The sequence below is a fragment of the Rhinolophus ferrumequinum genome, chromosome 12, assembly GCF_004115265.2.
Source record: "Rhinolophus ferrumequinum isolate MPI-CBG mRhiFer1 chromosome 12, mRhiFer1_v1.p, whole genome shotgun sequence".
Taxonomy (NCBI): domain Eukaryota; kingdom Metazoa; phylum Chordata; class Mammalia; order Chiroptera; family Rhinolophidae; genus Rhinolophus; species Rhinolophus ferrumequinum.
This window is the reverse complement of record NC_046295.1, coordinates 42,077,598-42,091,140: the sequence shown is the minus strand read 5'-3', so window position 1 is coordinate 42,091,140 and position 13,543 is coordinate 42,077,598. Positions and strand designations below refer to the sequence as shown.

General features: G+C 32.1%; 1 protein-coding gene across 2 annotated transcripts in view; it reads right to left on the bottom strand.

Annotated features, from left to right (window-relative positions):
- The window catches only part of VPS13A (vacuolar protein sorting 13 homolog A), a 192,035-nt gene that overhangs the window by 120,237 nt on the left and 58,255 nt on the right, over window positions 1-13,543 (bottom strand). For both annotated transcript variants that reach the window (XM_033122388.1, XM_033122387.1), the window contains exons 22-23: window positions 13,348-13,465; window positions 3,311-3,449 (exon numbers count right to left, since the gene is read on the bottom strand). In XM_033122388.1, coding sequence (XP_032978279.1) covers window positions 3,311-3,449; window positions 13,348-13,465 — 257 coding nt within the window. The remainder of the gene's footprint in view (window positions 1-3,310; window positions 3,450-13,347; window positions 13,466-13,543) is intronic.

Sequence of the window (13,543 nt, the reverse complement as noted above, 5' to 3'; positions counted from 1 at the left end):
TTGGCAGGAATGGAAATTGGTACAGCCACTACTGAAAACAGTATGGAGGTTCCTCAAAAAATTAAGTATGGAATTACCAGATGACCCAGCAATTCCTGTTCTGGATATCTACCCAAAAATCTAAAAACATTTATCTGTAAAGATATATGTACCCCTATGTTCACTACAGTATTATTCACGGTGGCCAAAACACTGGAACAACCAAAGTATCCTTCGATAGTTGACTGGATAAAAAATATGTGGTACATATACAGAATGGAATATTATTTGCCCATAAGAAAAGATGAAATACTGCCACTTGCAACAATGTGAATAGATCTTGAGATTATCATGTTAAGCAAAATAAGTCAGACAGAAAGTCAAGAACCACATGATCTCACTCATATGTGGGATATAAAACTAATAGCAACCAATGAACAAGACAAACACAGAAACAAATCCTCATAGATACAGACAATAATTTAGGGGATTGGGGATGTTGGAGGAGGGAAAAGGGGGTCAAGTATATGGCAATAGAAGGAGAACTGACTGGATGGTGAACACACAATGCAATATATAGATGATGTATTACAGAATGGTACACTTGAAACTTATATAATTTTACTAACCAATGTCACCCCAATACATTTAATAATTTTTTTTAAAATAAATATAAGAAAAGACGATTGGATAAAGAAGATGTAGTACATATATACACTGGAATATTATTAAATACTTGGCCATAAAAAAAGAATGAAATCTTACCATTTGTGACAACATGGATGGACCTGGAGGGTATTATGCTAGGTGAAATAAGTCAGACAGAGAAAGACAAATACCACATGATTTTACTTATATGTGGAATCTAAAGAACAAATGAAGAAATAAAGAAAAAGAAAACAGACCCATAGATGCAGAGAACAAAGTGATGGTTGCCAGATTGGCGGGGGGGGGCGGTTTGGAGGCCTGGGTGAAAAAGGTGAAGGGATTAAGAAATACAAATTGGTAGTTAAAAAATAGTTACAAAAATATAAAGTACAGCATAGGGAATAGTCAATAATATTATAGTAACTATGTGTGGTGCCAAGTGGATACTAGACTTACGGGGGAATCACTCTGTAAATTATATAAATGTCCAACCATTATGCTGTACACCAGAGACTAATATAATATTGAATGTCAACTATAATTACAAAATAAAAACTAATTTAAAAAAGAAAATATGAAAAAAAAGAAAGCAAACAGGTAGATACAAGGGGTTTGTGTGATGGACAGTGAATAGGTAATGATTGTTTTAATAGAAGCAGGGTTTTCTTTTAGGATGATAAAAATGTTTTAGACCTAGGTTGCACAACATTGTGAATATACTAAAGTCAACAGAGCAGTACACTTTCAAATGTTATGTGAATTTAATGTTATGTGAATTTCACTTCAATTTAAAATAATCAAACAATAAAAAAAAATTCTGCAACAAGAAAAAAGAAAGCTACAGTGGCTATTTTAATATCAGACAAAGTACTTCAGAAAAAGGAATATAACTAGGGTTAATGAGAGATATTACATACTGATAAAGGAATATACCAAAGCACAGTTAACAATCCTAAATGTATATGTATTCAACAAAGAAACTTTAAAATACACAAAGTAAACACTGACAAATGAAACATCCAACTTCAAGAGATATTTAAGTATTAAAACATTTAAGACTTGTGACTGAAACTTTGTTTCTAAAACAACAGCATTCATAAAGTGGTGATTCTTTGTTTTAAAAAAACACATATTTTATCTGCCTTGTAAAACCATTCCAACATAAATTAAAACTCTTAGTAGAGATCTAATGTTTCGTACTGAACTTTCTCTGGAAAATTGGAAAAAGTCGAAAACAGAATCCCTGCAGATAAGGCAGTCATCTATATAGAAAGCAACATGGTAATAGAAGAAAGAAGATCACCTGTAGATGTGTTCAAAAAAAGGGAGAAAAAGAAACCTGAATTCAAAATTTGGTTTAGCAAGCTATATGACCGTAGGCAAATATTTAAACTCTGTAAAAGACTATTTCCTGGACAAAATAATGACCATAATATCTAAATTGCTGGATTATGATCAGGCTTAAAGATAAAATATGCAAAAATCTAGAGGTGTGCTAGGTGTTGAACATAAATAATAGGTACACTTATATAGTAATCCTTTGCCAAATGTGTGGCCTGGCACATTATATAAAGTCAGTAAAAGAAGATATAATAAATGGTTATTCTCTGCCCTTTTTTATATATGCCTCTGATTTTTAAAAGGAACATGTAATATATCCAAATACATGTACAAGAAAGTTCAAAGCAGTATTTTTATAACTATGAACACTCATAACAATATGAAAGCCCATCAAAAGGGGACTATGTTAGGTAAAGGATGGTACACTCAAACAATTCAATACATATCATCATTAAAAAAGAATAAGATAGATCTGTATGTGATAACATGAAAATATCTCTAAGGCATTTAACATATGATAATAATGGCAAAAGAACAGAGATTCAAAACAATATAATACCACTCATGTAAATTCTAAGAATATATATATACATACACACACACACACACACTTATACGTGTACACACACGTACACTCACATACACACAGAGGTGCATATGTTTGTATGTGTGTGTGCTAGCATATGTCAGATACATTTTCAGAAAACTAGAGATGCAGTGGTTAACAGTGTTACCATTAAGGAGAGGAACTGAAGGATGGAGAAGTGAAGAAAGGTAAGCTTATTTTTACCTTTCTTTGCTACCCTGTTCTCCCAAAAATAAGACCTAGCTGGACAGTGAGCTTTAATGCGTCTTTCGGAGCCAAAATTAATATAAGACCCGGTCTTATGTTATATTATATTATATAATTATAATTATTATTATTATTGTAAAATAAGACCTGGTCTTATGTTATATAATTATAATTCCTATTATTATTGTAAAATAAGACCTGGTCTTCTTTTATATTATATGATTACAATTACTATTATTATTGTAAAATAAGACCTGGTCTTATATTATATAATTATAATTCCTATTATTATTGTAAAATAAGACCTGGTCTTATATAATTTTGCTCCAAAAGACGCATTAGAGCTGATTGGCCGGCTAGGTCTTATTTTCGGCGAAACACAGTGTGTGCACCTTTTACTACTTCATCATTTTCTCTTTTAAAATGTAATTTTTTAAAGGTCTATTCAAAATGAATTCAGTGGCTTTACCCACAGTTTTTGTGGTTATTACAAATACTACTTGTGATTTTGTAGACGCGTGTTTGTACTCATTTCGTAACTCACATCACCTGAACCGATTTGATAGGGGCAGGTCCGTCAGCCGCAGGGGCGGGGTTTGGAATGCTTTCAATTAACTCCAAAATCCCTTGCAGTTTTTTATCTGAGATTCGTACAGAAATCAGGGGTAACTTTCCAAAAATCTTGAATCTGTTTCAAAAAGACAGGAATCATTATAAAGCAACTTTCATTCTGAGTTAAGTGCATTAATTAAAAAGATGACTGTCCCCGTAAATTATCCAAAATTAATAAAATGGGATTTTAGCACTAAAATTATCCATTGTCGATGCACAAATTATCCCATAATTGCCACTCAAATTCACATTTTACCTTATTGACCAGTCGCATTGGATGAACTAACATCATTATTTTTCAGAAGCTTATTTTCTAATGTTATTCCATTTATTTATCCCTCTATTATTTACAAAGAACAGTTGACAATCACTATTTCTCAAGTGTTTATGACATGGTAGGTATTAAGAAAAGCACTTGATATGCATCATCATAAAGTCCTCACCACCTGTAAGGCAGACAACCTATTTCTGTTCCATTTCGTGTAAATTCCTGTATGTACATGGTTCCTATCATGAAACTAAGTCTTAGTAAATTCAAATAACTTGTCCAAGAGATTATACATCTAAAATCATGTTGAAAAATCAGATCTAAATAAAAACGAAAAAATCATACAATCATATAAATAGATGCATAAGACAAAATCTAACACACATTCATAATAAAAAATATAAAACTCTCAGTAAACTAGAATAAAGGAGAACTTCCTCCATTTGATAAAGAATATGTTCAAAAATCCTACAGCTAACACCATACTCAGCAGTAAGAAATTCAACGTTTTCCCACTAAGATTAGGTACAAAGCAAAGATGTCCCTCTCACTACCCCTTTTCAAGATTGTACTGCAAGTCCTTGTGAATGAAATAAGACAAAAAAGGATATAAAAGGCATACGGATTGGGAAAGAAAACACAAAACTGTCTTTGTTTGCTGATGATCACCTATATAGAAAACCCAATGAATAAAAAAAACAAACAAAAACCTCCTGGGACTATTAAGCCATTATTATAAGGCTGACAGATACAAAGTTAATACAAAATAGTCAATCCCTTTTCAATATACCAACAATGGAACTGGAATTTCCAATTAAAAACATAATACTATTTATATTAGCAACCAAAAAGAAATACTTAGGTATAAATCTAACAAAATACATACAAGAGCTACATGTGGAAAACTGCGAAACTCTGATGAACGAAATCAAACTACATAAACGAAGAGATATTCCATATTCATGAAAAGGAAGACTCGATATTGACAAGATGTCAGTTCTTCTCAAACTGATCTACAAATTCAATGCAATCACAAACAAAATCCCAGAAAATTATTTAATGGATTTAACAAAATAATTCTAAAATTTATATGCAGAGGCAAAAGACCCAGAATACCAACATAACATTAAAGAGACGAACAAGATTGGAGGATTGGCACTCCCTGACTTCAAGACTTAAACTGTACAGCTACAGTAAGTAAGACACTAATATTGGTGAAAGAATAAACAAAAAGATGAATGGACCAGAATAGAGAGCCCAGGAATAGACTCCATAAACTTAATCAACTGATGTGGGACAAAGGAGAAAAAGCAATACAATGAAGCAAAGACATTCTCTTCAACAAATGGTACTGCAGTAATAACGGGAATCCACAGGCAAGAAAAATGAATCTAGACAACAGACCTTATACCCTTCATAAGAATTCAAAATGGATCACAGACCTAAATGTAAAATGCGAAACTACAAACACTCCAAAAAGATAAATTCAAGAAAACCTAGATGACCTTAGGTATGGCCATGATTTTTAGATGCAAAGGCACAAGTCACGAAAAAAAAACTGATTAAGTTGGACTTCATTAAAATTAAAACTTCTGCTCTACAACGTCAAGAGAATCAAAAGACAAGCCACAAATGGAATGAAAGCATTTGCAAAACACACATCTCATAAAGGATGTTATCTAAAAATATACAAAGAATTCTTAGAACTCAGTAATATAAACAATCAATTGAAAAATGGAACAAAGATCTTGACAGATACTTCATCAAAGAAGACATACAGATGAAAATGTTCCACATCATATATCATCAGGAAAATACAAATTAAAACAACAATGAGACACCACGCCATACCTATTAGAATGACCAAAATCGAGACTGCTGATAAAATCAAATAATGGCAATGATGTGGAACAAACAGCAACAACTCTCATTCATTGTTGTTGTTAATGCAAAAGGGTACAGCCATTCTGGAGGAAGTCTAGTACTTTCTCACCGAAATAAACATAGTCTTACCATATGATCCAGGAATTGCACTCTTTGGTCTTTACCCAAAAAAGGTGAAACTTATGTCCCCTAAAAAACCTGCACACAAATGTTTATAGCATCTTTACTCATAATTTTATATGAATAAAACTTATCCACATAAACTTTATATTCTAACTTCATTACCAAAATCTGGAAGCAACCAAGATGTCTGTCAGTAGGTGAATGAATAAACAAACTGTGGTAGACAATGGAATATTATTATTCAGCACGAAGAAGAAATGAGCTATGAAGTCATGAAAAGACATGGAAGAACCTTAAATGCATATTATTATGTGGAAGATACCAATCAGAAAAGGCTACATATTGTGTGATTCCAACTATATGATATTCTGAAAAGGAAAAACTATGGACACAGTAAAAAGGTGTTTGCCAGAGGGTGGTAGAGGAATGAATAGGTGGATAACAAAAGATTTTTAGGGCACTGAAAATACTTTATGTGATATACTCAATACGACACCATAAAGATGGATACGTGTCATTACACATTTGTCCAAACCCACAGAATGTACCACACCAAGAATGAATTGCAATGTGAACTATGGATTTTGGGTGATGATGATGTGTTACTGTAAGTTCATCAATTGTAACAAACGCACCGCTTTGGTGGGGCATGTTAATGCGGCAGGCTGTGCCTGGGTAGATGCAGGGTGTATATGGGAAATCGCTGTATCTTCCTATCCGTTTTCTGTGACCCTAAAACTTCTCTAAAATAAATAAAGTCTTTAAAAAGTAATAAGAGATTCACATCAAAAAGAGAGTAAATTTTCATTCATCATTTTTATCCCTATACTTTTCCTAAAACTTACCTTTTCAATTCATGCACACTGGCTACTATACTACGCTTATCATTCTAAAAATATATCTGAATTCCTAGAAAAAAACTGTAAGCTTTCTTTTATTTCCAACAGCCTAAATATTTGTAATTAGTCTCATACATACTAGTTTAACTTAGGAACCTATTATGGATTAGTCTCATAAATGTATCTAAACTTCTTTTCAATTTCTTTAAATATGCCCGTACAACCTAAAAATGATAGGCACCAAAATGCTACCTCCCAAATAGAGTGCTTCCTTTTATTTGCCTTAAACTTTCTAAGCTCAAATTTAAAAACAAACAAACAAAAACAAGAAAACAAAAAAATACACAAAACTGGCTGATATTTATAGAGTTCCAAGATTTTATATAATATTTATACTGTTTATAACTTACAAAATTGCGATCAAACACTAGTCAAATTTCATCTTTCTAAATCATTATAGTTTCTGCCTGTGATTATTTTTGGTACACTTCTCTGGTCCCAAGCTATAGCCATTTTAGTATCAATAGAATACTAGTTTAAATGGCTTCCCTGGTGTCTTTTCCCTTTCAGTGGTCATGTTTGGCTATAACGGACTGGACCAGAAGCTGGCAAACTATGGTCATGGGTTAGCTAATCCAGTCTGCTGGTTATTTTTGTAAATAAAGTATTACTGGAACACAGCCATGCCATTCATTATGTATTGTTTATGGCTGCTTTCATGCTAAACAGCAGAGTTGAGTAGTTGTGACAGAAACAGGATGGACTTGAAGCTTACAGTATGTATTATCTGGCCCTTTACAAAAAAAGTTTGCTGACTATTACACTGAATTAATTTCACGTGACCTTGCATTCCTCTATCTATCTATCTATTTAGACATTTTAATCAGCTATTTTAATTACTGATACAAGTACACACATTCCCTTCATTACAGGACGTAAATTCTCCCTAATCATATACTAAAAAGAAGAATTGAAAGCAAGGTAAGTTAACCTTTTCTTCCCTCAGTAATATCACTTTTTGTCTGGCATCCCATAATTTCCTAGATTCTAGTATAGATACCAAATAAAAAGTAATAAAAAATACTGAAAAATAAATCAATTCATACATATACATTTACCCCAGAAAATCACATACATCTTTGGCCTTATCACATACTGACAAACTTTACAAGAAATATCAGACAACAGCTAATTGGCAGGAGGAAATTTGAGGAGGAACCAAAGAACCTAAGACTTGCACTTAAAATCAAACTATACCTTATGCTAGATTATAAAACAACAACAAAATGTGTAGAATGGCTTTCTTTCCTTCTACCTCAATGAGATTGCTGACATTCCTCTGCCTTAATGCAGTTAGATTTTCTAGAAGAAGAAAGTCTAGGAGAACAAGACTTAATATGCTGCATAATGTTTGCTTGTGGAAAGAGTCATTATAATTTAAAAGGCCACAAAGTAAGGTGTAAGTTTCTCTTAGGTCTCTCCCTTTCACGTGGCAAGAACAGTAAGTAGTCGGAACCTGGTGTATTCCACAGCATGTAGGAAGGCCAGAATGTAACTACTTACCTCTATCCTTCTTTCTATAATGGAGGCACAAACCTTTCAGCACTACTATTATGTGAGTATTCTTTTGTTGCATCTCTACCAACAATTTCTTTGAAATTGATTGTTAGATGTTAGATGTGTCTTTGGTTACATTTTTTTAAATTAAATGTATTGGGGTGACAATGGTTAGTAAAACTACATAGGTTTCAAATGTACATTTCTATAATACATCATCTATATATCACATTGTGATTGCCACCCAGAGTCAGTTCTCCTTCCATCACCCGATATTTGACCCCCTTTACACTCTTCTATAATCTCTCCTTCCCCCTTACTCTCTGGTAACCACTAAACTGCTGTCTGTGCCTGAGTTTTTGTTTCTTTGTCTTGTTCCTTTGTTGCTTTCAGTTTTATATCCCACATGTGAGTGAAGTCATATGGTTCTTGACTTTTTCTGTCTGACTTATTTCGCATAGCATAATTTTAAAATAGTTCTGACAGAAGTTTGAATGTTTGCAAGGGGGAGAAAAACTAGTGGTGGAAAGAGGTGAAAGGCCTCTCTACAGTCTAAAACTATTTAGGACTAAATCATCTAAACAGTTCAACAGACTTCTCTACTTAGGATCCTGGGCTGAAAGCTTCCGCTATCAATAAAAGATCTAGGTAAAGATAAATACATGATAAATATAAAATCAAGTATTGTAGTTTTAGACTGTAACTCCACTTTTGATTTTCTGTAGAATTTAAAATCAAATGCATAAAAATATAAATCTTTGTTAATAGGTACACAATATATAAATATATAATTTGTGACATCAGTACCATAAAATGAAGGGAATGGAGTAGTAAAAAGGTAGAGTTTTCTGTGCAATTAAAATTGGTATCAATTTTAAATACTGTTATAATTTTACAATGTTGTATGCAATTTCCCTGATAAATAATAAGAAAATTTCTATAGAATATGCACATATGAAAAAGAAAAGGATACCAAACTATGGAACAACAAAAAAATGAACTAAACACAAAGGCTGTAAGGAAGAAATAAAGGACAAAAAAGCTTTAAGACATACAGAAAGTAAATAACAAAATGACAAAAGTCCTTCCCTAGTTCCTTTAAGTGTAAATGGTTTAAACTTCCGAATCAAAAATATAAATTGACAGAATGGATTAAAAAAAAAGTTCCTGTACAAGCAAGAGACTCACTTGAGACCTCAGTACACAAATAGTTTGAAAGTTATTACAATAGTCTGGAAGATATTCCATGCACATAAACAAAAGAAAGCAAAAATGGCTATAATAATTATCAGTCAAAATAGACCGTAAGTCAAAACCTGTTACAAGAGACAAAAAAGGACATTTTACAATGACAAAAATGTCACTTCAAGTAGATATAACAATTACAAACATACATGCAACAAATATCAGAGCTGAAAAATGTGAGTCAAACACAGAATTGAGAAAAATGTATCTACAATAACATGAGACTTTAATACTTCACTTTCAATAACTGATAGACCAACCAAAAAAACATCAATAAACAGAGAACTAGAACAACACTATCGACAAGTTGAACCAAAGAGACATATGTAGACACTCTCCTATACCCCAACACCAGAATACACATTTTTCCTAAGTGCACATAGAATATTCTCCACGATCAGCCATTATGTTAGGTCACAAATAAGTGTCAAAATATTTTAAAAGATTGAAATCATAGAAAGCATCCTTTCCAATAACAAGGAATGGAACCAGAAAATCAATACCAGAAGAAAAATGTTAAATTCACAAATCAAACAACACACTCACTGTTAAACAATGGGTCAAAGAAGAAATCACAGAGAAATGAGAAAATATCTTGAGACAAGTGAAAATAAAAACATAATGTACCAAAATATACAGGATGCAGCAAAAGCCATGCTGAGGGAAATTTATAGCTGTAAACACTTACATTAATCAAGAAGAAATATCGCAAATCAACAACTTATCTTTATACCTTAAGGAACTAGAAGAAGAGCAAACCAATTCAAAAGTCAATGAAAGGGAATAAAGATTAGAGCAGAAAGAAACAAAGTAGATTAAAAAATAATAGAGAAAATCAACAAAATCAAAGGTGGTTCTTCAAAAAACATCAACATAATTGAAGGCACTTTATCTCTAGACTGAGGAAAAAAAATTGAAATCAGAAATGAAAGTGGGGACATTACTACCAATTCTATAGAAATAAGAAAGACTATAAGAAAGTACTATGGACAGTTTTACACCAACAAATTGAACAATTTAGAAGTAGAGAAATTCCCAGAAACACAAACCTATCAAAACTAAATTGTGAAAAAAAAAAAAACCACCAAAAAGACACAGAAAATCTGGAGAGACCTATAACTAGCATGGTGATTGAATCAGTAATCAAAAATCTCCCAACAACCAAGAAAATCCACGATCAGATAGCTTCACTGGTGAATTCTACCAAACATTTTAAAAAGTATAACACAAATCCTTCTCAAACTCTTCCAGAAAATTTAAGAAAAAGGAATACTTCCTAATTCATTCTGAAATCAGCATCATTTTGACACTAAAGCCAGACAAAAACACTACAAAATAACTATAGAGCAATGTTTCTTATGAAAATTGATGCAAAATCTTCAATAAAGTACCTGCAAACAAAATTCAACACCACATTAAAAAGATTATACAACAAAACCCAGTCAGACTTATTCCTGGGATGCAAGGATGGCTCAACGTATGAAAATAGGTAAATATAATACACCACCTTAGTAGAACAAAGAAAAATAAAACACATGATCATCTCACTTCATGAAGAAAAAGCATTTGAAAAATTCAACATACTTCTATGATAAAAACACTCAACGAATTAATATTAGAAGGAAACCACCTAAACATAACAAAAGTCATATATGAAAAACCCACAGCTAACATAATAGTGAAAAATTAAAAGCTTTTCCTCTATCCTCAGGATAAAGGATGATGGTTTGAATCACCTTCTATTCAACAGAGTATTAGAAATTCTAGAAAGGCTAATTAGGGAAGAAAAAGATATAAAAGCCATCCAAATCAATACGGAAGAAGTAAAATTGACTGTTCATATTTGGATTACATCTGTTAAAGGATGAAGTGATCTTATATGCATGAAACCCTAACAATTCCACAAAAATGTTATAATAAATAAATTTAGCAAAGTTGTAGGATACAAACTCAACCCAGAAAAATCAGATGAGTTTTATACACTAATCATGAACAATCCAAAATGGAAATTAAGGATACAATTCCATTTACAATAGCATCAAAAAGAATAAACTTAAACAAGGAAGTAAAAGACATATATTGAAATGCTGCTGAAAGAAATAAAGAACAAATAAACAAAAAGACATATTGTATTCATGGATTTAAAGACTTAATATTAAGATGTCACAACTCAAAGCATTTACAGATTCAATACAATTCATAGCAAAATCTCAAAAAAACATACTTTGTGAAAATAGAAAAATCCATCCTAAAATTGATATGGAATCTCAAGGACCCCAAATAGCCAAAACAATCTAGAAAAATAATGAAGTTGGATGAATTACACTTCCTGATTTCAAAACTTAATAGAAAGTTTCAGTAATAAAAAGACGGTGGTACCGGCATAAAACAAACACAGAGACTAAGGGAATAGAACAGAAAGCCCAGAAGTAAACCCTTACATATATGGTTAAATGATTTTCGACAAAGGTACCAAGACGGTCTATTCAATAAATGGTGCTGGGAAAACTTGATATCCAAATCCAATGGAATGAAGCTTGATCTTTACATCATATGCAATTTAACTCAAAATAGATAGAAAACATGAACATACGAGCTAAAAGTATAAAACTCTTTGAAAAAAATATAGAAAAAGCTTTAGGACACAGTATTTGATAATAATTTCTTGAATTTGACACCAAACACCCAGGCAACAAAGATTAGACTTCATCAAATTTAAAACTTTTGTGTATCAAAGAACACTGTCAAAAGAGTGATAAATAAGGCAATCCACAAAATAAAAGTAAATAGTTTCAAATTATATATGTGATAAGGAGTTAATATACAGGATATATTAAAAAACAAAACAAAAACTCCTACAACAACAAAAAAATCCAATTAAAAGATGGGCAAAGTATTTGAAAAGACATTTCTCCAAAGAAATATATAAATGGTCAACAAGTACATGAAAAAATACTTAACATCACTAATCATTACGGCAATTCAAAACTGTAATTAGATACAACTTCACACTTATTAGGATGGCCATTATTTTAAAAATGCAGAAAATAACATAATGTTGGTAAAGAAATGGGAGAAATGGAACCCTTGTGCATTGCTGATAGGAATATAAAATGGTGTAGCTGCTATGGAGAACAGTAGGGCAGTTTTTCATAAAATTAGAAAAAGAATTACATCATATTATCCAGCAATTCCTTTTCTGGTATATACAAAAAAAAACAAAAAAAATTAAAGCAGGGATTCAAACAGATTTTTGCATACCAATATTCATAGCAGCACTATTTCAACAGCCAAACATTACAAGAACCCAAATATCCATCAACAGATGAATAAACCAAATGTGATATATACTCACACATACAATGACTATTTTTCAGCCTTAAAAACAAATGAAATTCTGACATATGCTACAACGGGAATCAACCCTGAAGACATTATGTTATGTGAAATAACCCAGACAGAGAAGGACAAATATTATAAGATTCCACTCATATGAAGTACAACTGACCCTTGAACAACACAGGGGACTAGGGGTGCTGACCTCCCTTGCAGTCAAAAATCCTCATATAACTTAACTCGGCTCTCCACATCCATGGATTCCTAACACAGAACGAAAATAATGTTTTTGATCCATGGGTGGTTGAACCCGCAGATGCAAAACCTGAGGATACAGAGGAACAACTGTATACTTATTTTTAAAAATCTGAATATAAGGAGATCTGAACAGTTCAAATGCCTGGGGTTCAAGGATGAACTGTATCTACAGTAGTCAAATTCATAGAGACATAACATAGAATGGTGACTGTCATAAGCTGGGGTAACAGGGAACATTAATATTTATAATGGGTACAGAGTTTCAGTTTGGGAAGATGAAAAAGTTGTGGTGATGGTTGCACAACAATGTGAATGTAGTGTTATGTATATTTTACCACACACACACACACGCACACACACACACACACACACACACACACACAAAGAATCAATCAAATATGGTATTTCCTTAGTTATAAAATTACCAAGAAAATCTATAATCACATAAAACAGACAATACATACTTGGGCATCCTTATGTCCATGAAAACCAAGGCCTTAGAGAGTTCCAAGTTGAAGTGCAGAGGTACCAAAATATGCTGTTCGGATACATTGAGTTTTCGTGCTTCTTTCCAATTATCACCTAATTAAAGAAAACAGTACATATTTAGCACACGTATAATTTGAAAAACACACTAAACCTAAAATTACTATTAATACT